Source organism: Echinops telfairi, unplaced genomic scaffold, assembly GCF_000313985.2.
Source record: "Echinops telfairi isolate 266 unplaced genomic scaffold, ASM31398v2 ScPeMD7_7400;HRSCAF=8409, whole genome shotgun sequence".
NCBI classification, from domain to species: Eukaryota; Metazoa; Chordata; class Mammalia; order Afrosoricida; family Tenrecidae; genus Echinops; species Echinops telfairi.
Genome location: NW_022111300.1, coordinates 10,029,642 through 10,055,942, shown reverse-complemented (window position 1 = coordinate 10,055,942; position 26,301 = coordinate 10,029,642). Strand labels below are relative to the sequence as shown.

The 26,301-nt window shown below is 49.2% G+C and overlaps 2 protein-coding genes across 5 annotated transcripts in view; one reads left to right on the top strand and one right to left on the bottom strand.

The window, feature by feature from the left end:
* The window catches only part of OSBPL1A (oxysterol binding protein like 1A), a 244,562-nt gene extending 227,286 nt beyond the window's left edge, over positions 1–17,276 (top strand). For both annotated transcript variants that reach the window (XM_004702913.3, XM_045296123.1), the window contains 9 exons: positions 2,101–2,198; positions 3,148–3,330; positions 5,403–5,510; positions 6,072–6,161; positions 6,674–6,800; positions 10,094–10,210; positions 10,782–10,905; positions 13,970–14,060; positions 16,051–17,276. In XM_004702913.3, coding sequence (XP_004702970.1) covers positions 2,101–2,198; positions 3,148–3,330; positions 5,403–5,510; positions 6,072–6,161; positions 6,674–6,800; positions 10,094–10,210; positions 10,782–10,905; positions 13,970–14,060; positions 16,051–16,153 — 1,041 coding nt within the window. In that variant the 3' untranslated portion in view covers positions 16,154–17,276. The remainder of the gene's footprint in view (positions 1–2,100; positions 2,199–3,147; positions 3,331–5,402; positions 5,511–6,071; positions 6,162–6,673; positions 6,801–10,093; positions 10,211–10,781; positions 10,906–13,969; positions 14,061–16,050) is intronic.
* A 531-nt stretch (positions 17,277–17,807) lies between these two features.
* The window catches only part of CABYR (calcium binding tyrosine phosphorylation regulated), a 29,751-nt gene continuing 21,257 nt past the window's right edge, over positions 17,808–26,301 (bottom strand). For 2 of the 3 annotated variants that reach the window (XM_045296242.1, XM_045296243.1), the window contains exons 4-6: positions 21,857–23,152; positions 19,129–19,732; positions 17,808–17,887 (exon numbers count right to left, since the gene is read on the bottom strand). In XM_045296242.1, coding sequence (XP_045152177.1) covers positions 19,134–19,732; positions 21,857–23,152 — 1,895 coding nt within the window. In that variant the 3' untranslated portion in view covers positions 17,808–17,887; positions 19,129–19,133. The remainder of the gene's footprint in view (positions 17,888–19,128; positions 19,733–21,856; positions 23,153–26,301) is intronic. The other variant, XM_004702910.2, reaches the window with a different exon arrangement.

The window sequence follows — 26,301 nt, the reverse complement described above, 5'->3', positions numbered from 1 at the left end:
TGGGGAGCACAGCTGGAGTGCCCCCTGCTCCCCTTCTTCTGCTAGTTTCTAGGCACAGGCAGAAGCTGAGGAGACTGAGAATGGAGAGAGAAGCGGGAGGCAGCCCAGGAACTCAACTTGCATACTGGGTAGCTGCTTCAAACTCTCTCTTTGTTTTTTCTATATATTTTTTTTAAACGAGGACATTTGCTAAGTCTTACATGGGACACGGACAAGACAACTACAGAAACACTGCATCTAGAAGAAGGACTGTTAGTCTGGTCACTGGGGGTCCAAAGGGTGTGGTGAGACACAGGGCTTGGTTGATTCCCCCTCTGATGCATTGACCTGATCAGATTTTCCATACTTGCTGTATTTTTTGTTTGTTTGTTCATATTAGTGTTTATCTCAGAGGTGTTATGTCGTTGGGGGTTACCCTCTTGAAGGTGTGCTGTAGGTTTTTCTGGTTTTCGGGAGATGAAGCCCAGGATTGATGAACCTAGAGGGACAGCAAGTGAATTAAGGGTTTCTGGAGGTGGGGGGATAGTCGTGGTGATGGGGGCGGGAGGACGGTAACCGGGACAGACGATGTCAAGGAGTCCCAGAAGGAAAAGCATGTTTGGAAACTGGTTGTAGCAGCAATTGTACAATACCGCTTGATGTGACTGAACTGTGAAATGATATGATGTCTGTAATAACTCTCAATTTTAAAAAAGATAAAAGACATGGGAAGTCACAGCAAAATGTCACCAAAACGTGGTTGGCGGCGTGTCAGTAGCCTCCCAGCTACCAGTGGGAGTCCCAGCGTGAACCAGGGCCGCAAGGGAAACATGCACATCATGTTAGACGAGGAGCTTCTAGTATTGGTCCCGGGGCTTCCCCAAGGCAGGCAGGGCAAGACCATGTCTAAGCCTGAACTTTAGAACTAGTGCTGGAATGTTGTCAGGGTAAAACTTCACCCTTTCTTCTCCCGAATCCTCAGCATGTGTCCAAGAAGAAAGGAATATGCACACGTGTACAAACATACATGTGTATGCTTATATGTGCATATAAATAAATACTTGTGTTTGTACGTTTGATGAGGGTCTGGAAAAAGTTTATGGAAAAATGGAATTGACAGAGAATGCATTTTTCCATGAACGTTTTGAAGCCCCCGCATATACATAGTGCTATACATTACAACAAGGACTTGTACTTTTAAATAGAAGATCTTTTGTGATATACGTGGCTGGGTGTGATGCAGACAGAGTATAATGGACACATTATTCACCCGCAAACAAAGCACTTACATCCGAAACAGAATCTTTCTGTTTGTCCCCCACTGGCCTTGACATCAGTGTCATTGTTTTGTACTCCTTAGCCCCTGTCTTGAAAGTGTGGTACTTAAAAAAGGAAAAAATTCATGAATTAACGTAATTGTAATTTTGAACTTGAGAACTGAAAAGAGTCCTTGAGAAAATTCATATCATCTAGGATTCCCTAAAACCCAAGAGGGTGGGACGAGCCTGAGGGGAAGGAGAGTCAACTTAACCTGTGTGCTCAACATTCAGGTTTCCCTGTTCAGTTGTTAGAGCCCTAGTAAAAGTTCACTGGTACAGATAGGAACTGAAAATACAGGGAATCCAGGATGGATGAGCCCTATAGGACCAGTGGTGTGAGTGGCAAAACAGGGAGGGTAAAGGGAGAATGGGTAGGGAAGAGGGAACCGATTACATGGAACTGTGTGTGACCTCCTCCCTGGGGGACAGACAACCGAAAAGTGGATGAAGGGAGACGTCGGACAGGGCAAGATATGACAAAATACCCATTTATAAACTATCAAGGGCTCATGCGGGAGGGGGGAGCGGGGAGGGAGGAGAAAAATGAGGACCTAATGTCGGGGGTTTAAGTGGAGAGAAAATGTTTTGAGAAACGATGTACAAATGCGCTTTACACAACTGATGTGTGTATGGATTGGGATAACAGTTGTATGAGCCCCTAATAAAATATTAAAAAAAAAAATTCCAAGAATTCCAGCTCCTCGAAATGATTGTGTACATCGCTGCCCGCACAAGGTCTCAGTCCCTGAAGACCGAGAGGCAGCGGGGGTGGCTCACGTGTCCCTTGCTCTCTGTCCCACAGAGCGTGGCTGCGTTTGCTGTGTCGGCGGTGGCTTCTCAGTGGGATCGGACTGGCAAGCCTTTCAATCCGCTGCTGGGAGAGACTTATGAGCTGGTCCGGTGAGCGCGTCTGCTGCATTCCGTGTTGCAGTCACATGACTTCCCTTTCTTCTCAGGGAAAAGAGGAAAATAGCCTAATCTGAGAGGCACCCGAACCAACTCTGAATGGCTGGAGCAAGTTCATGGTCTCAGTGTTTATAACTCCTTCCTTCTTATTAAAACATGCATAACAAATCCCGTGGTGGAAAGCAATTAAGCACAAAGGTTTGGATATTGCTGACTGGATAGGTTTATTCATCCTCCTTTTCCCCTTCTGTTGATCAGAAGACATGATTGGATTTTTATTAATTAATCATACAAAGCATGTCAGCATCAACTTTTGCTGTTGCCATAAGGGAGCGACTGCCTCTTTGGTGTGGTTCTGTGTGCTGCCTCCACCCTGGGTCCAGTGTACACACACAGTAAGGGAATTCATTTGGGTTCAACTTTCGTGGGCCCTGGTCTTCTCTGCACAGGTGGGGATCTCATCCCTGCCCGACCTATTTGAGAGGAGGCATGGGGTTTCTCTGTCTCCATATACGCGGGCCCTACCTTTTGGGAAGAGCTGTGAAGATGGCACTGGCCCGGGCGAGCTTCCTTCTGTTGGGCACGGGGTCCCTATGGGCCAGAGCCAACTCAGGGGTACCCAACAAACACAACACACACTTCACACTGGCATGGCTCAGAGCACGATTTCGTGCAAACCACAAAGTTCACCGTCTTCTTTATTCCGAAGTGTTCCAGTCGACAGAATGCTAATTCCATTGAATGTAATCGTTCGGGTTGCCTTTGTCCCATGTCTCAGATCTGTGTCCTGAGCTGTTCATGCACCAGGGTCACCAGGAAGAGGGGTGATCTGCTTGGTCGCACTGACGTCACTCTGTAGTACTTTTCCCTTTGACCGCCAGCCAGGATGTGCATGCTCAATACTGGAGTTAACTACAATGCAACTTCCTTTTTTTTTTCTAAGAGATGACCTTGGGTTCAGACTCATCTCCGAACAGGTCAGCCATCACCCCCCGATTAGTGCATTTCACGCTGAAGGATTGAACAATGACTTCATCTTCCATGGCTCCATCTATCCCAAACTCAAGTTCTGGGGCAAGAGTGTCGAAGCAGAGCCCAAAGGGACCATCACCCTGGAGCTCCTTGAGTAAGTTGGAATTGAGCCTTTGAACTCTTTCCATGAATGCCTGCTTCTACACCGACGCAGACCGGGCATTCTCGTCAAAAGGTGGGGGGCAGGGGAAGCCTTAACGGAGTGTAAGTGATCTATAACCACAGTGGTTAGTCAGTCGAGTCTGTGTTAGAGGTTTAGCCTGATGCTTGGCGGCGGTGTTTGGAGCTGTCTTCCGAGAGAAGCAGGTTTATCCTTCTGGGGCCGTGCTTGTGAGACAGGCTTTGTAGATGCCAGCCTGTCAGCGTTTCCATCTGTGAGCCAGCTTTCAGAATGGCTTCCTTGTGATAGTCCACACGGCGTCGCAAGTAGGGGAGTTGCAAGTCCTCTTGTGTGGGGAGCAGATATAAAACACTGGGCTCCAAAGTCGAAGGCAGTTGTAAGACCCATCATAGAGAACAAGACGACTTCTCCGTCCCCCACTGGGGGCCGTGGAGCTCTTTCTGGAGTTCAGGGCTCCTGTGTCTCTCTCTCTCCTCCCCTCCCACCCCCTCTCCTCTCTCTCGTCCGGAAGCTCCTTTTCCTTCTCTCTGGCCTGGCCCCAGTTTCTCTTTGCAGCGAACCTAATACATACCAAGTCATTTCACTTTACCGAATATCCTCATGCGCATTGGCTAATCTCATTCTTAAAGCGTCACTTATGTTGTCAAACCATCAACGAAACACCGGGATTCAGTTTATAGGTACATGGCTAGATTCAAGAGAGGAAGCTGTGACCAAGTCAGCAATTAAAACAAATTATAACGTAGTAAGTAAAAACCACTGAGACTTTCAATGAAATTTCAAATTGTCAGGAACTTATAATATTTTACAGGGAAATAACACTTGGGCATCAGTCTTTTCAAAATCACATGGTTTGACAAGCCCAATCCATCCTGTCCTGGAAGCCAGATATATTCAAAGAATGAATTAGAGAAATCAAAGAAAATCTTCATACTTCAATAGCAAGAAACCAAAACCTTATTATATGCTACTTTACATTAAAGCTACCCCAAGGAAAAAAACTGTTAAATATTAATCAGAGGGCTAAAACTTCAACTATATTCAATAAATAAATTTTCATGAATCCTTTACACATTGCTCTTGCACGATATCTCTTATAAAAAGCAAATGCATGTGAACTTCAAATTATAACAAATGTTCATTGATCCAACGCAATTTGAAATTTAAAAAAAAAAGGGAGAACAAGCACACCCTCCCATCTCCCACTCTGACGAGAGGAACTCTTGCATGGACGACAGGAGCCTTCTCTGAAAAGTGACGAGCTGCAGACACACGGGGAGAAAACTCACAACCTGACACAGGAGTGAGTGCCCTGGTTTGACGTCTCCCTCCTGCGCCTCCCACCAGAGACTCGGGGTAGCCCAGATCCCTGAGCCGGGCCGTAGACGTGGACAGAAAGCCCACCATCTGCATGGGTTCTGGAAAGACGGGCCCTGCAGGGTGGAGAAGGTGGGGAGGGAAGTGCTGCTGCCCCTTCCCTCAGTCCTTGCCCCAAAGCAACTCTTGTTCCACTTCTCCAGGGATGGCGTGTGGGCGGCCCCACCCGGTACCTAAAACACACGAACTATCCATCTCCTTCACTGGGTTCTGGGCCTGCGGTGCACAGAGTCTCAGCATCCCTGCTACTTTCCTCTCCTTCCCTCCTGTCACCTCTTTGCCGTGAGACCACCCTAAGTAAGAGAAGTTCGGGACAAGTAGAGAGATGTACAGCCCGCTAGCTGGCCAGAGGAGCCTCGCTCTTCCTTTCTGCCTCACATTTAACTTTGATTTCACCACGTTTGGGGCAATATGTAGTTTATTTGGAGTTCTGTAGAAGCCCACACATTTTTTCAATCACACATTTGCTTTCTCTTAAGAAACAGCGAGGACCAGGCAACAGCCCCCACCCCACCCACAGACCCACACTTCACTGTGCGTGAGTTGGGGTCGAGGGCCCGTGGGCTCTGGGGCTGGGTGATGTCCAGCCGTCTGCTCCGCTTGCATGAGCAGTGGTGTTGCAGACAGAACTGAGACGTCTCGCTTCCTTGCCCGTTTCTATCGCGCAGGCACAACGAAGCGTACACGTGGACAAACCCCACCTGCTGTGTGCACAATATCATCGTGGGCAAACTCTGGATTGAGCAGTATGGCACCATGGAAATCACAAACCACAAGTAGGTTGGGGGCCCGCAGGAGATCGTCAGCTTTAATGGCGTGGTGGCAGTGGGCTTCAAGGAGGGGATGCTGGGGTGCGGGGGGGTGGGGGTGGGGCTGGAAAAGTCTAATGAAAATATAAGATCCAGACGATCGAGCCCACAAGGAAACAGCAGCTCCTCTGGAGGTAGGGGCTGCAAACAGGGTTGTTTGAGTGTCTGATAAGGGAGATGAGATAAATGCTGAGCTTCCCCTCCTGTGACACTCAGTCGCCATCTCCCAGGGTCCTGCTTAAGCTGTGCCGGTTTGTGGGACCCACACGAGGAAGGGGGCACAGAAGCGTTCAAAAGAGCTGGTGCCAGGCCCCACTTTGTGGCAAGTTCCTTGTCCTCTGTGAGCCTCACCGAGCTCTCCGTGGGGCTGGGTGTAGCCCTGACCAAGGACAAAGCGTCCCTTCCCCCCGAGCCTGACACACAGGCTGGAACGTCAGGAGGTAGCCACTGTTGCGAGAAGGTTGTCGGTTAGTTTTCGTGGCCTCAGTGGTGTTGAATGGCGATGTGAACTTCATCTTTCCTTCCTAGGACTGGGGACAAGTGTGTTTTGAATTTTAAGCCATGTGGCCTTTTTGGTAAGGAATTACACAAAGTCGAAGGCTACATTCAAGACAAAAGGTAAGGTTTCACTTTTCAAGCCAGTAAGTTAAAAGGTGCTGTGGGGGCCAGGGTGGTCCCTGGGTGGGATTCTCGCCTCCATGTGGGCACCCAGACAGTGTACCTCGTGGTTGCCGCTGGGAGGCTGGTGGGCTGCTGCTGGTGATGGCAGACAGCGTTCAGCTGGGCTTTGACGCTCAGACGGATGGAAGACAGGCCTCTAGCAGTCTCCCGTTGAAGCCCAGCCAGTGAGAACGACATGGATCATGGCGGAACAGGATAGGTATTGTTTTTGTTCCATTGTGCGTGGACGCACCGGCAGATGGCCATGACAGTGACAGAGAAGCAGCAGTAATAAAAGAAAATGCTCCTCTCAGAGTCTGCCGGCGTCCCCCGATGAGCCGGTTGAAAATCTTTCTTCTACAGAAATAAGCGCGTATTTCTGGAAAGAATCTGGCTCACGACGCTCTTTCTAGTGATATTCGATGCCAGCAAAGTTAACGAGTTGGCTCACCGTCCTCTTCTCTCGGCAGCAAAAAGAAGCTCTGTGCCCTCTACGGAAAGTGGACCGAGTGTTTATACAGTGTTGACCTGACCACTTTCGACGCTTACAAAAAGAACGATAAGAAAAACACGGAGGAGAAGAAGAACAGCAAGCAGGTGAGCCCTCCACAAGGTGGTCTCGAACGAAGGAACAGCCCACCCTCATTTGGGCTAATCCTTTCCCAAGCGACCTGCTCCTGGGTCACGGGTGGCTAGTGCATGGACTTGTCCTCTCTGAATCAATCAATCAGTCATCTCTCTCTCTCGGTGATAAATACAAAGAGGTTTCAAAAATAGATGGGAAGGTGGAGCGGCAGGACAGTGGGATTTCCCACGCCCACGTTTTAAAGCCCCCTCGTATCCATTTAACAAAACGTTTGCCACCCACCACTGTCCACGTGTGCAGTCCGGTGGCATTGATTGTGTTGGTCGCAGAGCTCCACTGTGCCCATTCTCCATCCGTATTTTCCCGTCACCCCCTAACCGAAGTCCAGGGTCCCCAAAGCAGTGGCTCTCCCTGTCCCACCCTGACACTCTGGTTCCGGACAGAACTTTTGAATGGGTAGGAGTATGTGCCACCTGCCTAACTAGTAGAGATGAGGCTGGGGGTCTTTCAGGGCGCTTTGGGAAAGTGGGCGTTGAGTGACACCAACTTGGTTTTCCTCCTTTCTGCTTCCGTGCATTTGACTTTGAGATCCTTTGGAGATGTCTGAGACTTGCCCTGCAATTATTCCCTAGCACGGTCACACTGCTTGTTGGTTTGGTGTCCCTTCCTCCCAATCGCAAAGCGCTGCAGTTCCAGCCATCGTAGTTAACAGTGAGTGAGTCGCCCCTGGGCTGCTCTCCTTCCTTTGCTGACCTGTCTCATTAGGGGACAGTTAATATCTGGCGGTGTGGTGGTTGGGCTGCGATCCACGTGGTCAGTAGTTCAAACCACCAGCAGCTCTGTGGGAGACAGACTAGGCTTTCTGCTCTCATAAATAGTTACGTCTCAGACACCCACAGAGGGTCACTGTCACTCAACATCGACTCAACAGCAGTGAGTTTGGGGTTTTGGAATATCCTGATAGCTTCCCTCCATGTGCCTGCCACATAGCTTCTTGCTGGGTGGCCCCCAAAAGGCTCTGCGATCCCACAGACCTGTGCCTGCCCTCCCTGCCGAAGTGGGGCGAGCTAAAGGAAGGCTGCAGCTGCTGGGACAGGGACTCTTGGTAGGTGTCCTGGTGACCCTCCGGTGCCTGGAGGAGCATGTTCTCTGGGTAAGGATCCCATCTCCAGCCCTCAAAACCCGGGCAGCCGTAGGCCAATCTCTCGATTCTTCTCTGCCCGTCCCTTCGTTTGGAAGCTAGAGCTAATAATAGCCCCGGCCTTTGGATGAGCTCACCCCTGGGAAGGGCTCCGTAGAGCACCCGGCTCATCAGAACATTAAGCTTGCCCTTTCTGTGCAAAGTATGCTGGGAGCTTGCTCACAATGCCAGGAACTCAGGCCTCGCCTCGGGCCTCTGAGGCACCAGCTGTGGGCCTCTTTGGTGGTTCTTCTGTTTGCTGGAGTCTCAGAAGTTGTAGTATTCCTGAAAAAACAGGGCCACCCCTGAGGGACTCAGCCCTGGCCCTGACGTGCAGGGTCTGACAGTGACCGGAGAAGCCTGCCTGCTTAGGCGCTGCCTCTTTCCCTCTCTCTTCCTCCCTCCCGTCACCACCCTACACACAGCTTCCAGTTCCCCTGATGGCCCAAGTTTCCCGGCTGCTTTTTCCGAGTCCCAGGGTATCGATGGCTCCCTGCAGCTGTGAGGGGCCTGACAGGGCTTGGTAAGGAACCGGTCCAGGCCCAGGGAGCCCTGAGCAGAGCTCCCTGGCAGCAGCTGCTGCCAACACAAGGCAGCTGGCCACCTGCGCCGCCCTGCCCCCCCACCTGCCTTTCACAGAGGGCTGGCACAGGGAGGGGCATGGGCGCACTTTCAGAAAGGAGCCCTCATGTTCCTGAACTCCTCTGCTAATCTGTGCAGAAAACATGGCCCCTCCTCGGCGGGAGCCATCCACCACAGGCACGCCTTGTCTTCTCAGCCCTGCCTGTGCGCCCTCTATCTGCCCTTGCTGTTTGGGGCTCGGGGCAGGGTCACATGACTTGGGACGATATGGGTTTTGTTTTTATTTATTGATGATGTTTCATCACTGTCATCACCTCCTCCTGCTGCAGTTTGGTGTTTGCTTTGTTTTGTTTTATCCTAATTGTAACATATGCACAGCAAAGCATGTGCCCCTTGTCGCTATTTTTAAGATGTTGGCTTCAGCGATGCTGGCAACAGTTCTGCACGGTGCCCTCCTCCCCTCTGTCCCCACACAGGCACGCAGTCCCATCGGTAGGGCCCCTCCCCTGCCCCCCACCCAACCCTGCTAACCACTCAGCCCTCTGCCCTCTGTGCCCTTACAGCCTCTAGCTATTTCGTCCCCAACTGACTTCGCTCCGCGATGGTTTCTTCAACTATATATTCACTGAAAGTTCTTCGCCCACAGTTCAAAATCTGATAACAATTCCACCTTGGGAATAGTTAACTTTTTAGCCTTGAATTTCTCAGGTGTAAGCCAGGGTGACGATATCTACCTACCGGTAGGGTCATGGCATGAGGACTGAGTATGGCGAGCACCCAGAGAGGCCCTGGCCCACCTGGTCATTGGGTGCTGGGGGATGAGTTCCGACTGCTAGCGGCCCTGGCCCACAGGGGTTGGCCAGAGGCAATGAGTGCAGCCCCCTTGGAGCCCCCTTCTTTCTGAGTCCCTTTGATAGATGCCAGGGGGCTTCCAGAAGACCACGGGGACAAATGGAATGAAAAGATGATGGGATTTTTCAATGAACTATTGTGAAGCCCCCTCCAACATTCAAAGTCCCTCCTAGTGTGGGATCGTTGACAAATTCAGTAAACTCGCAGCAGAATTTAGGCTTTTGTAATTCTGAGAACGTTCCATGCGTTGGCTCTGCCTCCCCGGGTGGTGTCACGTCCCTGGAGTCGGCCGGTGCCTGGACCTCTCTGGTCTGCCTGCAGGAGGCTTTGGGAAGTTGCGCCGCACCCCTCCCAGGAGGCATGTTGTCTGTATAACAGAGGAGTCAGAGCAGCTGTCACACACCGCTGTAAGGAATGGTGATGGTGAAGATGGAGATGATGATGATGATGATGAGCCTGCATGCGCTGTGGGAAGGAGGATGGTGGCAAAGGAGGTAGCACTACCTGAGGGGCTGCAGAAGGCCATGGGGCTGAGAACATTGATCCCAAGTGTCTCGGACCACCCTGGAAAGATCGGAGTGGAGGAGTAAGGTGGCCGCGGTGTCCTCCATACGTGCCACTCGTTGGCAATTAGCAGGGGCAGCCACTTCAGGCGTCTGACTTCCAGTCTCTGTGTGTTGGGTCCTGTAGATGAGCTCTTCAGAGGAGTCCGACGAGATGCCAGTGCCAGATTCGGAAAGCGTTTTTGTGATCCCTGGAAGTGTTCTCCAGTGGCGAATAGCCCCACGGCCTCCCAATTCAGCCCAGGTGAGACTGCACTCATTCAGCAGCAGCCTTGCTGGCCTCTGATTGGGAGGCGCCAGCTCTGTCCTGGGGGCAGGTTGTCTAGAATGGCCCTCTCCTCCCTCTGCTGGCTTTTGTGTGCCCATTGTGCCACCCCCACCACCCCCCGCCCTGAGACCCAGGGCACTTGATAAGAGTATCAAGGTGGGAAAGGTGTGCTGGGGGGGGCCTTCGTCCTGGGGCTTCTTACTAATTACTCGGGAGGAAGACTGGCCCTGTTTAGTAGAGGGTGGGCTAAGCTTCAGCATAAGCTCCCCAGACCCAGTGAGTCACGGTCTTTAGGAAGACAGAATGTGGATCCCGCTTATGCCTCTGCGTCAAGTTGGCAGGGGGAGGCCTGCTTTGAAATGGCGGTGACCCACCCCCATTGCTGGAGCAGACCAAGCTGAAACATGCCGTCAGAGAAAGGCTGATATGGTTGCCACCAGCAAATGGGGTGGGGCCCCCGGCCACCTCACTCCTGTGCCACAGTCAGGGCTTCTCATCAGGCTCGATGGCGTAGGGGTCTTCACTCGAGGCTCTTCCTTCTTTGCAGATGTATAATTTCACCAATTTCGCAATGGTGCTGAACGAAGTAGACAAAGAAATGGAGAGTGTGATTCCTAAAACGGACTGCAGGTTACGGCCGGACATACGAGCGATGGAAAACGGAGAAATAGGTAACTCGTGTCTCCTGATGGCAGCAGGAGCGTCGGGGCCTCCAGGGAGGCCACCTGAGTCATTCCAGTGCGGAGCGAGCATCGCCGTGGTCCCGGCGCTGCGGTCTCCCAACGGTTCTTCTATGCACGCCTGTCTCTTTGGTTCCTTCCTCTTCCCTTGGCGACCGGAGGTCAGTCTCGGTGGCTCATCAGGAATATGAATTTACTGTTTGAGTGGCATTCCCTTGGCAATGTCAGATATGGCCTATGGTAAGAGACAATAGCATGTTTCAATGGCATTCTAGTTAGTTCACTGTATGCTGAAAAATGACCATCTCACCTTATCAGCCTGCTGTTTCAATGGAGAGGATAGCCACCTCTAGATGAATTATAACAAGGTCAGCAGTTCAAACCCACCAGTCACTTGAACAGGGAAAGAGGAGGCTGTCTTCTCCCTTCATAACCTCAGAAAACCAGAAAGGGTTGCTGTGAGTCGCAGTTGACTCGGTAGCCGTGGATTTGGTTTTTGGTTTACTGAAGGGTTAGATGCCTTCTACCCACACCTGTCCTTGAGCTCTGTGGTTCGCTGGGGGATGGTTTTTTCCCCCCCAGGAGACATTTGGGGATGTCTGAAGACTTCAGTTGGTCGTATCTGAGGACTTGGGTTTTATCCAGAGAAAGACATCCAGTAATTAGAGACCACAGTGCTGCTCCACGTCCTGCATGCACAGCAAGGCCCCCACCGCAGAGCGCTTGCTGCGCCGCCGAATGTCTGCAGCGGCAGCGCTGAGAAACCCTGGTCCAACCAAAGACTCTTGAGTCTCTTCCAGTGATCCATGAGACAATGCGGTGATGTTTTGAAAACTCTGTTTCTTCAGAAGGAAATCTTTAGAAGCTATGAAGCCTCGCTAAAAACTTAGAATAATTTGACACATTGTATTCAGTTTTTTTAACCCAGGTTTTCTTTCTCTTTTTTTTTAAATCATTTTATTGGGGGCTCATACAACTCTTATCACCATCCATACATACATCCATTGTGTCAAGTACATTTGCACATTTATTGCCCTCATCATTCTCAAAACATTTTTTTTCTTCTTGATATCAGCCCTTGATATCAGCTCCTCATTTTTTCCCCTCCCTCCCCACTCTCCTCCCTCATGAACTCTGGATAATTTATAAATCATTATTATTTTGTCTTACACTGCCCAATGTCTCCCTTCACCCACTTTTCTGTTGTCCGTCCCACAGGGAGGTGGTTATATGTAGATCCTCATAATGGGTTCCACCTTCCGTCCACCCTCCCAGTATTGCACCCTGACTAGCTTGTCTTCTCCCCTCGACCCTTCTGTAAGAGGATGTCCAATTGCCTACAGATGGACTCTGGGTCCCCACTCCACACTCCCCTCATTCACAATGATATGATTTTTTTTTTGTTCTTTGTTGCCTGTTACCTCATCCCTTCGACACCTTGTGATTGTTTCTTCCATGTGGGCTTTGTTGCTTCTGAGCTCGATGGCCACTTATTTACCTTCAAGCCTATAAGACCCCAGACACTATATCTTTTGATAGCCAGGCACCATCAGCTTTCTTCCCCACATTTGCTTATGCACCCATTTGTCTTCAGCGATTGTGTCAGGAAAGTGAGCATCATGGAATGCCAGTTTAATAGAACAAAGTGTTCTTGCATTGAGGGAGTACTTGAGTGGAGGCCCAATGCCCATGCTAAACCTATAAATATATGCACATAGATCTATTTCCCCATCATCATATATAAATATATTTACATATGTACTTGCCTGTATTTAGACCTCTATAAATACCCTTGGCTTCCTAGTTCTTTCCTCTATTTCCTTTTTACTTTCCTCTTGTCCCACTATCATGCTCAGCCTTCATTTGGGTTTCAGTAATTCCTCTCGGTTACATTGCCCTGGCTGAATCCCTGCCAGGCCTCTCACACCTTCCTCGCCACTGATTTTGGATCACTTGTTGTTCCCTTGCCACTGGGTTTGTTAATATCACTTCCTTTCCCCCACCTCCTCCTCTCCCATGTCCCACTGGAATCATCAGTCCTGTTGTTTTCTCCTCGATTGTTTATCCTGCAGAGGTAATAATATGCACAGAAACAAGGCACAGCAAAACCAAGTAATAAATGAAAACAAAACAACCACCACCACAACAAAAAACAATGACAAAAAAAGAAAAGCCTGTAAATAGTTCAAGGTCTGTTTCTTGACCTTTAGGAGTATTTTCCGGTCAAGTCTGATGGGGTGCCACACCCTGTCCCCAAAGTCTATTTATGGTACTCCCTCGGGACTTCCTTGCTCTGCTCCCCTTGCTGTTGGGTTGCACACCCTTAGTGTTTTGCCTCTGTGTGTGTTGGGTCAGATCAGGAGCAATTCCCACACTGTGTCTCTAGTGTTGTCCCCTGTGGGGCTATGGGTCAGTGAGGAATGCCGTGTCTCATAGTGGGGTCGGCCGTATGGTCCTCTCTGTGCATTACAACCCAAGTTTTCACTGGTATCGTAACGTCATTTTTTTGTACCTAAGAATAAGTCGGTTCTTTTTTATAAAGGCATGTGGTGGTGGTGGTTAGTTGCTGCGGAGTTGACTCCATGCACAACAGAGCAAGGCCTTCAGCCACCCCTGCACCCTCAGCATTGCCAGAATGTGAGCCTGTTCTCGACTCCCAACCTAGGGCACTTGTCCCATAGCTTTAGATTGCACTCTCTTGCGAGCCATGGTCTTGTGGGCTAATTTTAAGAAGGGTGTCAATCAGAGTGTACCAGTCTAGAAAATCCATTGGAGCTTGTCCACCGTGGGTGACCCTGGTGGTGTGCCTTCCAGTGCAAGCCGGACCAAGGGGCAGTGGCTAAATTCACAGTTTGTTAAGAGCGTCGTTGTGGAGAGAGATGGTGGGTCTTGCGTGCCAGCTCCCTCTCGCTCACTAGCCTGGAATCCTGTACAGTGGAGACGGCGCTCATGCACACAGAGGGGGCTTCTCAGTGACGCACCATCCATAGGGCTGTGCCTGGCTTGCCCAAATAGAGACGAAAGGCTTCCCACTAATGTTCCTGTCTTTATTTAGATCAAGCCAGCGAAGAAAAGAAGAGGCTGGAGGAAAAACAAAGAACAGCCCGCAAAAGCAGGTCCAAGTCGGAAGAGGACTGGAAGACGAGGTATGTGGCCATCCTTCCGACAGAATCCTGCCTGTGGGTGAGGACAGGGGCCAGGTGTCTAGCGGCCCACACAGAGCAAGTCTCTGTCGCCATATTCTGCCAAATTGTCCCCAGGCCTAAGAAAAAGCTGATCTCCACTAACTTTCTCTGAAGTCCTGATTGTGGAATCTTGCAAGGAAATGGCTATTTGTAAATTCAGGTTAAAATACTCCCAGACAGTTATAAAATGTCAATTGAGCCCACTGCCTTTCTTATATAACAAAACCCTGTCCCTTCCATGAATAAGGGGGCAAGTGAAAATCCAGAGGGATGGCTGTTGTCGTGTGAAACGATGACAGGACCGTTGGCCTTGACAATCACCTGTGAAGGAAAATGCTAACCGGAAAAAAAATGCTTCCTTTTATTTCCATAGTAAATTACACCCATTGCCACTGTGGTGATAAGAGGACTATTTGGGACTGAATCAAACAAATCTAACTTCACTCAAATTTTAACTTTAGAAGTACTATGGAAAGAATGGCAAGGCCACATAAAAGACTTCACTCTAAAGTTAAAATCACATGCATAAAACGGCTTACATATTTGTGACCCTTTGGAGCAAGTCGCTTTGCATTTCTGTTACCCAAAGAATGCTGGAGCTGTTAGAAATGAGTAAGCCTTTGTTGTTTTGTTTCGTTTTTGTAGCAGAAAGAGGATTTCCATGTAATGCTCAGCTTAGTCTTTGCTATTTATAATAAATATTGCCCTTCCCCATTTGGTAAACATTTTTTGTTTTGTTTATTGTCGTTACACAAATATTCAGTCCTCCTCCTGCTCCCTCAAAGCCTCCTTCCCTACTGACTCCTGGACCCATGTGGTCTCAATCCCAGCCGCAGTGGCTCAGCCAGTTCAGGAGAAGAGTCAGTCTCTCTTCCCACGTGGCTGGCTGGAGCAGGCGACTCTCACTTTTGAGAGGCCCTCGTGTTGGACCCTGTGGTGCAGCCTGGGAAAGGGAGAGCAGCAAGCGGCCAGGGGAAGGAAAGCCATGCAGGATCAGGACTGTGTTCTGTGACAGCAGGCAGCCCGCCCTCTGGTCCGCAGGGAGCAGCTGCACCAAGGCAGTGAGTGGTGCACAGGGGTCCCCGCATCACACTTGGTGGCAGGGGAGGTTCATCGGTGAAACTTTTTTCTTTTCCAGTGCAAGACAACGTGGGAAATTCTCTGTAGAATTCGATAGGCCGTGTGACGTGTTAAATTAAAGCTAGATGGAGCCTAAGAATCCATGTTATCAGTGATGAAATGAGGCCCAGAAAGACTGGGATTAGCTGACTCAGGGGCTCCTGGGTAGCTGTTGTTGTTAGGTGTCACTCAGTCAGTCCCAACCGACATAGGCCGCATCGTGTATGGAAACAAATTCAGTCTTTAAAACCAGGCCGAAGTCACTGACTAGCTTGGGCAAGTTAGTTAACTTCTCTAACCCTCACCTCAGCTGTAAAGTGAGGCTTTAAGAATTTAAGGGCAAGAAACAGCTTAGAGTTCTTTGAGATAAAAATAGTAGAATACCAAAATGTGGTCTCCTCCTAGTTCAACATCAAGATCCTTGTGAAAATGGAAAGACAAAGCAAAGCCAGCAAAAGACTGGGAGCATATACTATGATCCAGACAGTAAAACTAGTTTTATGGAGTTGCTTCAAAGGATGGCCTGTCATTGAAGAGGAGGAGGGCGCGAGCATGAGAGGATTTGATAACTATACGGTCCTGCTGGCCCTGTAAGCCGACAGATAGGTCTCACTTCTGTTTCACGGCGCTGCTGAACGCTGCGGGGCCTGGGTCACACTTTGTGCATGTGCTTCCCGTCTTTTGGGATGTTGGTCTCACACATTTCCCTGAAGTGGAAAGCGGTATCACTTTCCAGTCTCTCTGAAAATCTATGGGGCAGTGCAAATGAGTCATGCAGCCGATCATCTGACTTTGAGCCACTTCCCCCTAAATCTTGCCCTTTCTCTTACAGGTGGTTCCATCAAGGCCCCAATCCCTACAACGGCGCGCAGGACTGGCTTTACTCGGGCAGCTACTGGGACAGAAGCTACTTCAATTTGCCTGACATTTATTAAAATGCAGACAGGTCAAGGCAGTTGGTTAATTGAAAATATGTCTTAAACCTATGTTTTAAAAAAACTTTGTTTTTTTCTTGATTTCTACTCATCCTTTGGGGGAGAAAAGAAAGCCTACTTAGAGCTTGCATTTGGCCCAGTAAGGCATAAGGTTGCTCATGGATGGTGATGAATGGTGATGAGATTCGCAGGAAGAACAGATCGGTCTGCCCTTGGAAGCTTTTATCTGATGGGGAGATAAACTGCCAGGAGAGACACTGTTTCTGGCTTCTGTTGTCGTATTTCCTGAGGACTGGTACCCTGAACATATTAGCTTGATGAATTCCACAGTGGTCCCAAATTAAGTTATTTTGAACATTTTCATGCATCCATGCCTGAATGTGGTAGATGTAAGTGTGAAACGTGTAGACTTCGGGCACTCCGTTTAGTGCCCCTGCGGAGGAGCGCGTCATTCTGCACGGACTCAGGCGACAAGTCGGCCTTTCGTCATGCTCATGTGGCCCATTCTTGCCGCCCACACGAAACAAACGCCTGAATAATAATAATCACAATAGAGATTCCTGACTTTAAAATTCTAAAGAATTAAACTGGAAAAGCTCTTTCCTCTATTTTCGTGCTGTGAATTTACTTTTACAATGGCCTCTAATCAATGTCATTAGAGTTAAAAGATCACTGAACTTGTACACGTTTGAATTGAAAATATATATCACGTAAAACCTAGTAGTTCACAGAAAGGCCCTAGAAACATAGAATTTCAGCATCTGCATTCCATAATGACACTTTTTTAACATCTTCAGTTTCTGGTGGCAGGTGCTGCCAGAGAATCAAGTTGCACTCATGTATGTAAGTATCAAACCATATAAAAGGGGGTCTTGTGCATTTCAAGTTTGCAAGGCACCTGTGTACTTAAAAATCTGTATGGAAACTTACTGTACAGTAGCTTGGCCTCTTTAATTGGGGTACATTAATCTTAAGGTATTTATCTACTCACGCAAACCCCAAACTGAAGATACTCAAGGGGCCTTAGGTAGCTGCCAGTAAATTATTTTAATTGCTGTCTTAAAGTTAATAAGTGTTATGATGAAATTGTTTACGCAATGCTAAATAAAGGCTATATAATGTTTCCCAAATGTGTGGTTTCTTTTGAAATGTCAGATATACTAATGCTGCCCCTTAATACGGCCCTCCATTATCAAGAATGTTCTTCAAGAGAAGTGTTTCGGTGCCCCCGTCTCTGAGGGTGAGAGAGAACTCGGGGTAAGTGCAGGGTGACATAGGCCTTCCACCGGCCTTACTTGATATGCTGCTCCAATTGAGAAGGCATGAAACCCGTGACTAGATCTACTGAGTGGGCATGGATGGTGTCTAACAAGGGGTGGTGGTTTTTTAACGCAACAGTGTGTACATGAGTCTGAAAGTGCCCTTGCTTGGCACATCAGTTGGGTTATCTTCTAAATCAGCGGTTCTCAACCTTCCTAATGCTACGACCCTTTAATACAGGTCCTCATGTGGTGGTGACCCCCAACCATAACATTTTTGATGCTACTTCATCACTGTCATTTTGCTACTGTTCCACCCCCAAAGGGCTCATGACCCACAGGTTGAGAACCGCTGTTCTAAATGCTATGAAAAATAAGGAGAATACCAGGTTTATGCTTGCATGAAGTTTATTGAAATATTATGCTTGCCTGGAGACTCCACCTGGAATGTCGACTCAGTTGGCATTTTCGGCATCTGTTCGGAACAATGAGATGTCGTCACAATATGGCACAGGTGGCAGGCCAGAACCCAACATCAAGAGCTGTCACTAAGCCCCCCTAACCCGCTTCATCAGCTGAGCATTTGCAGTCACAGCCCAGCACTCAGCTGGGGACAGCAACTCGCCAGGAGGAGGAGGAAGGAATTCACTGTGGAGGCGGCCCAGGTACACTCAGCCCCAAGACGTCTTGCTAACTGAGCACTGGCTGTCTCACATCTAGCAACTGTAGGGCTCGCCCTCAGGAAGGAAATTTGGCTTTTGTCTCTCTGGGATGTTCAGAACCTGGAAGTACAATGGATTCTTCCAAGCACCTAGACTCCTTGGTGTGGATGTACATTTGTAGTACATGCACCTAAACTTGTCTCCCTGCTTTCTCTACTCATGTTTGACTTCTAATCAGCAAATGTGATTGTATGATTCTGAAAACATTGACGCTGGATTCCCATGGAATGCTCAGTCCGAATCTCTCCCCTCGCCCCTCTAACCTCTCCAGCTCCATCTCTGATCCGCTCCCTGGCTACATACTTCCCACCTCTCCAATCTCCACAGGGCCGCCACACTGAGAACATGCCTGCACAACCCAGTCACATGGTAACGTTTTCCTCCTCTGCATTGTAATTGCTTTTGTGTCTCTCTCCCCATGAGAGTATCGATTTCATGTTTTGCTCACTCGCACCATCCACAGGTAGGGGCGGGATGGGCAGGGTAAGCCGCGTACTTGGTTTGAAGACTGGCTGGATAATAAACGGCCTTTCCACAGTTCACTCCATTTGTCACCACCCCTCTCTCAATGTCTGCCCAACCTGTCTGGGCCTTTATAGCCTTTCATGGGGCAAGTGCTCCACATATAATCCGGAACCCTTACTCCCCCCACTGCTCCCACTTCATGCCCCACCTGGATTTCTCCCCCTTGTTAATCATGCCAATTAGATGATCAGAATAGAATACTGACATATTTTCCCACCCTCATTCAGCCTCTGCCACTGTGCTAGACAACAGAGCAAGGATTCGAAGGTGGCTGAGTTGACTGGCTGGTTGGTTCCCCCATTAGGCACTGAATCCTGGGGGCGGGGAGTGCGTCTGCTGTGTATCAGACACGGGTGGTGGAGCAGCCAGAAAGACAACAACCATGTCCAAGTAGACGATACCCCAGCTCAGTGCCTACTATAGCAGTTTGATTTAATTTTTTTTCTTTTTAATCTCTCCATGGACCTACCGGCTTTATGTTTCTGCTCTGCGCACTTGGGCGGTCGTCACGGTAATTTCCCCGGCAATACCGTAACTCCCATAGGGAGTACGATTGTCACCAGATCCTGAACTCTTTTTAGCTACATCTTCTACTGGGAAAGCAACAGAAAGATACACTGGGCTTTGTGGTCGGGGGCCATCTGGTCCACTCGTAGGCAAATTAGCATTCTGGGGGTTGGGGCTATGTTTCTGGAATTTCTGCTCTGCGGGAACAGCAATGGGCACTTGGACTGCAGCAAATCTCTTCAAGGCGTCTGCCTGGGAAACAACGGCATGTCCCGGAACAGGCTTCCAATCCTGTGCTTCCTGCACATTGGAGCCGACTAGGATAAAAGGCGGGGCACTGCTCTTCTTGCTGTCGTCCATCATCACGTAAGCCGGAGAAGTGACTTTCGGTGGATGCTGCAGGAACTGCGGATCCTTGGGGTTAGGTAAATAGAGGGCTGCTTTGGGGAAAGGCCCAGGCGCAGGTGGTGGCGATGGGCGACTTTGTTGATTCATATCAGTTAGACAATAAAGGGTCCACATGTTAGAATATGGTGGTGGTTGTCCTGCTTCGCTTGCTGCTATGGCTATAAAATAAAAATAAAAATTTGCAGGCATTAAAGGTTTGGTCTCTGTATCAGGCGCTATGCACAAAAATGTCTTTATAAGTCTTTTTTTTTTAAACATATAAACAACTGTAGTCATATGTGCCATAAAGCATGCTATAGAGAGGGCTACGTAAATTGTGTTTGGTCATGTGACAGAAACAAAGGCGATTCTCCACAGTTGAAAAGCGAGGACAGTGTTGTTGTGATAGCAAGTGGCAGGGACACTACAGTTGTGGCTGAAGAAGCAATTGCATTCGAAGCTGCTGTTTCCAGGCACTTCCACCTAGACCTGGCTTTGGCGCGGTCCTTAGGAACGGCAGGCATTACACCAACCACAAAAAAATCAACTGAAGAATCTGTCGAGCTATTGAAAACGGGGCAGGGGGCGGTTAATGCATCTGCATAGTGATTGTTTTTCCTTTACTGGCAAAAGTCAGCTTTTGTGCACATACTCATCTCTGGCCCTCCACAGGCGCCATGATCGCCCATTAATTTCTCACCAAAATCTAGGACTCAGAACCCCAGAGAGTACCCCTCATTATGGGCAGGCTTTGAGATTACAGTCCTGGGGGCAGCAGAGGGCTGGGTGGCCTGCGGGGCTGCAGCGCTCTTGGCAAGCCGTCCGTCCACTCGCACCCAGGAAGCTGCAATGTCAAGTGTGCCTTGCCCAAAGAAGACAGTACTGGATTGGGGAACTGATCCCAGATGATGGGACGCTGGAGAGAAGCCCCTTTCCTGGAGCTTCCATGGGCTGATGTCACCTTGGAGCACAGGGCCTTTTTGCATGTGTGCTTGTGTTTTCGGTTGGTTGGTTGGTTTTCCCAGAAAAGAAAATGGCACTATACACATGATTAAGAAGTCCTGGTTTCAATAGCTTCAGATATTTTCAGTTGATCTTTCGGTAAGCTTATTAAGAAAATCTGCACAAGCCAAGTCTGGTTTTTCAAAGGGAGCGATGGTGGCAGCTGTGACTCAGTGAGCGCTCAGTGCTCAGGCTCAACGCTTGGAAACAGGGACTTGGGATGGAATCGCTGCTTGAGCCATAAGGATCATGTCAGTCCCACAGGCCACACCCCCAACTCTGCCCTCGGCCTTTTTCAGCTGTCCAGGATCCCCATCACACCGCCAGACAGAATTTAGTCTTTTCGAAACACCTGCTTTGCTCATGCTTCCTCATCTTTCTGGCTCTGCCGCCAGTCGAAGCTGCGAGAGTGTCTGCAGGAGGAACGGGAGACTGGCCCAGGCATGCCCATTTTCCTCAGGGAGAGAAAGGCCCTGCGGGCGCCTAGGTGAGGCCAGAGGGTTAGGCAGCCAAAGGTCACAGTTAGATGGAGAGGGAGGTCAACTCGTGTCTGTCCCACAGGGGTCAGTGATGGCTGGTCAGCAGCTAGGAAAGCAGCTTGGCTTGGACACACAGCCGGGGGACCAAAGCAAGCCAATCAGCTGACCTGTATCCACCCTGGCTCAAGTGCCTGGCCATCCTCTCTGCTGCTCACCCACCCCCGCTGGTCCCCTGTGTGACACAAGTTCCACCTGACCGCTCCAGTCTCCATCCAGCTATGCGGCTGCTCCCTCCGCGGCAGAAGGTCCCAGGCAGAATCTCTGTGCCGGCCCAGCGCCCACACCTGCTTGCAGAGCTCCCCGGCCTCTGTGCAAAAGCAGTCAACCACCACCATTTCTTTCACCCTCCTCCTCCTCTCCTGAAAGGGGGGGAGGGGGGTGAAGTACCACAAGCTGCGTAAACGCATTGCTGTAGTTTGATTTTACATTCACAAGTGAATCATTCCAAACCAACAGCCCCTGATGTGAGCACCAAATGTGATTTCTCTGGAGCCTGGCCCAGGCGCTGGTTGCTCTCGACAACAGTAACCACAGCACAAGTGCTAGATGGCCGCACTTCAGAGATGTCGCTTCAAAATCACTCATCTCACGAGAGTAAAATCTCCAACACAGCAAAGCATTTAAGTCGGTGTGGCACTCTGGACACGAGTGAAAATAAAGCCTTTGGCCCCCGCTTGCAGGAAGTCTACCTCTGTGGTTCCCTGGAATGGAGAGGCCGCCTGAAATGCAATGTGCAACGGGGTACGCATCTGATGTTCTTACCTGGCTCCACCAAACCTTGTTCGGGTGCTGCGTCCCCTTCTGCTTCGGTGTCTGGTTCTGTAAGACCTTCGGGAGCAGGATGAGGGGGCCCACTAGATGACCTAACAGAGGTGCCTGAGGGCACGTCTTTGGCAGGTCCCTCAGAGGGCAAGGGTTGGACCTCCATCTCCAGGGAAGCAGTGTTTTCCCAGATCTCATCCTGCCCAGTACTGTTGGGGATTACAGCATTGACCTTCATCTCAAGGATGAGGGATTTCTGAGACCCCTGTGGCTGGACAGAGCCCTCTCTGTGCCGAGTGTGTGCTGCCACCTCTTGCAGCTCTTTCAAAGAGGAGTCAGAGAGCAGAATGGTTCCTTCTGCCTCCACGTGTACTGAGGACCTGCGCTTTTTGTCCTCCACCTCTACAGGTGGTTCAGCCTCGACAGCTTTGGCTGACATGCCCGAGGCTGTCTTGGATGCTACAGGTGGAGTAGCTGGTGGTGACTGCTCAGGTTCTTTAAGGTGAGCCACTTGGTCAGTGAAAGGGATAACAATTTGTTCTGGCATTTGCTCGACATAAGCCACTCCTTCAGTCACAGGCACATCATTATAGAGAGATGCTATGTGAAGGGTTGATGTAACCTCAATATCAGCCTGAAAAGGGACCTCAGGAGCTTGGTCATAAGCAGGAGGTTCTTGTTCATCCTGCAAGGGGGTTGAGGAAGCCTTGGTTGGTCGTTTGGGCTGATGGTCTTTGGGGCTAGGACTTGTATGTACATGGACAGATGTTTGGCTCACAGCCTGTATTTCTGCCACCTCTCCAGAATACGCAACGGGACAAGGCACCACATTGTCTTCAGAAGCCTCTACTCTCAGCACCTCCTCAGAAAAAACAGGTATACTTGTGGCCACATCCACCATTAAAACGTCAGATTGCTCGGAATGAACAGATGGAATGTTACCTAACATCTGGGCAGCAAACTGAGCTGGGTCAGCTGGGACATAGGCAAATTCTTGCGGGACAGCTTCTGATGCTGGTGACTGGGGCGGGGTGGCAGCCTTAGGAGTGGGTGGTTTGGTAGATGCATCAGAACAGACTTCAGAGACATCCACCGACTTCAGGAGTTCAGCATGCACTGATGGAAACTGGGTGGTTTTGCTGCTAAATAGTGGTCCAGTTATATTATCCTCCTGGGTGTCTGTAGATTTTTCCATCCGTGTAATGACAGGTTCGGGAGAAATTGAAGCTGGTCTTTCTGGTTCTTTCACAACTTCTTGTTTCTTCTCTGCTACCGTTCCTTCTGACCACTTCTCAACTGAAAAGACCAACCAAATTGATTGATCAGCACGTATTCCCCCAGGACAGCATTTTAAAGGCAGGAATGGGAGGTATGTAGTCAAACATCCATACACGGACATACACGAGAGTCTGGCCCCTGGGACTTCATGGGGATAAGGAAACCTCCCTGCTCTTATCCACTCAAAAGATGCTTCCTCTGTTGGTTCCTTTAGAAACGTGACTTAAAAGCATTGTGGGGAAAAAAATCAACAAGTCCCACCCGATCCCTATTCACCATGAGAAGAGAGACCACAATTCAGTGCCTAGAAATAAGAATGCTGGAAACCCCCATGAGCCAAGCTTTTGGCCAAAAAGATCATACAAAACTGGGAGAAGTGCGGAAAAGGCATTCTTAAACCTGGGCAACAAATTATCAGCTGGTAAAGAAAGAACGGATTCATCAAGCAGACCCTCCTACATTACTAAAGGCATTGCTCAATGTAAGTCTTTCATAGGGTTGTTCAGTTGTTCATTACAACAGGCCTAGGATCACCAAAGAGATCAGTTCCTCAGTGTATCTTCAAGATAAATTTGTAGGTAAGTCCGAACAGGTGAATACTGTTCTTCTACCTGCCGTCTGTGCAAGAAAAGACCCAAAGCCTTTTTGGTGATCTAAAATCGGCACAGGTGGCAAATGAATGGGATAGATGAAGAATGTGTGGCCAATAGGGGTGAGTTCAATCATTTCAAAAAGGGAAATTTTACATTAACTTAAACTGTAATTCCTATATGTGGGCCCTCTAGGATATTTTTGCATTAGAATGCATCATATGCTGGCCTAAAAGTCCTAACGCCTGGCATTTCTGTGATGATGTAACCAAAGTTATCCTGACCCACAACCAGGACAGAAGGAGACCTTGGCATTCACGGGTTACTCCTCAGCTTAAAGGGTCAAGCCAGTCTAGAGCTGGAAAACCCTTCTCTGGCTTCAGTATGCTAGTGATTGCCCACAAATCTGTCGCCTCACTTGGTCACTGTGCCTTGAAAGCTTTCCCCATTGCACTTGCTGAGGACTTCCTGTTAGAGAAGCGCTTCTTGAATATCATCGTGAAATCTTTAGGAAAATAGAATCTGCTATAGAGGAATGTGCGTCTACTCAAAATGTGTTGTGAACAGTGTCCTAATACAAATGCGGCATCCAATTCTGGATGGTGTATATTACCACATGCTCTTATGTGGATAAGATTTTTAAGTAAATGAAAAGCCACCGCTACTCTGACCTGTCTCTGCTCAAAGTACAGGTTCTCACACTAAGCCTATTGCTCCCTTTTCAGAAAAAATAAAAATTACTTGGTATCCTACTGGCAATTAAAAACTTTGGTATAGCCCCAAATCCAGGATAAAGTGAAGCTGTTTTTTCAGCCCCTGTCCAGCCCCCACACTCACCTCCCCACCACCACAGGGGTAGTGTTGCCCACTTTAAAAACACTGGTTTACAATAATCTAAGTTTTCTAACCATTCACTTCTCCTTAGGAACTTCCCCAACAGCTTGCTCACAGAAACCTTGCATGCATCCAGTACAGCTATTATAAGTAAAAAGTATGAGTGCATAATAGTGGTGCTAATAAAGACCTGCAGCTATTCAGAGAGCAGAGAGAGACCTAGTCTGGTTGGAAGAAGGGGAAGTTTGATTTAAAGAAGTTACATGTAGGATGTAGGCAGTTGGAAAAACAAAAATCACAAAATCTTAACTTTTCTTTAGCCCATCACACAGCTGCATCCACAGGGAAACCAAGTAGCTTCATTCCCCATGAGGAACCGGAAGCAAAGGGCACAACTCCCTGGTTTGTGGTAGAGCACGGAAAGAGGAGCCCTGATGACAATGTGGAAGCACTTGGCTCTCAACCTTCCTAAAATCTCGACCCTTTAATACAGTTCATGTTGTGGTGACCCCCCCACCATAAAATTATTTTCGTTGCTACTTCTTAACTGTAATTTTGTTACTGTTATGAATCGGGGCACCCCTGTGAAAGGGTCATTCTACCCCAAAGGGGTCACGCCCCCCAGGTTGAGAACCGCTGCTCTGGGTGGTTTTCCTCGGCCATCCCAGTGCACTGAGGGGACTGCTCCACAGCACACACAGCAGGCTCACAGTGGGCTGGGCAGTCCATCAGGAATAGCCTGGAGCTCAGGTTGGAGCCATGCTGAGAGGGCACGTACAACCCTTGTCCAAGAACTGCACTGGAAGAGCAGGCAGGTCCAGAGTATCAGTGAGAGCAGTCTGGGTGCAAAAGGGGAGGGAAGCAGACGTTGGGCCTAGTCTCCTAGACCAACCCCTGATGCCTGTATGACACACCGTTGTACCTACCTAGGGCAGAGGGCTGAACCACATCTTTCGGATGCTCTGTGCTCCCAGCCTTGGGCACACAAAAGGGGCTTCACGCTCCTCAGAGGCATGTAGTGGTTCAACTTGATTGTGACGGAGACCCTGGGCGTGTGGCACAAACTGCTAATATGCTCGGTACTGCCATTTGCATCCACTCAGAGGTGCCTCAGAAGGCAGGCCTGACAACTGTCTTCTCAATTTGTCAGTAGGAACCAAACAACAACAAAACCCAGACTCCATAACTCTGACCTCGCCTGACACCCACACACACCCACTGAAGGGCCCCATAATGCTGTCTTCCACCATAAATAGTTATCTTCCTCAGCCACTGATCAACCTATCCTGAGAGTTTTCAACAACCTTCCTAATTGGCGAGGAATGACTTTAATCCCTAAATTGCTTGCTTAGGGTCAATCTGATACGTTCCCGACATGACAAGTTTTAGGAAATTCTGGACAGGCCCACTTAGCTGAGCAGGCATGTACCTGATATTGTTTTTAGGAGATTAACCTCAGGCTTAACAATGTTCTCTCTCTCAAACTCACTGCCCTCAAGGCAGTGCCATCTCAGAGCTGCCCTACAGAACCGGGCACAACTGCCCCTCAGTGTCTGAGACTGTAACTGCCCTACAGAACAGGGAGCAACTGCCCCCTCTGAGTGCTTGAGACTGTAACTACCTTACAGAACAGAGAGCAACTGCCCCGTCTGAGTGTCTGAGACTGTAACTACCCTACAGAACAGGGAGCAACTGCCCCCTCTGAGTGTCTGAGACTGTAACTACCCTACAGAACAGGGAGCA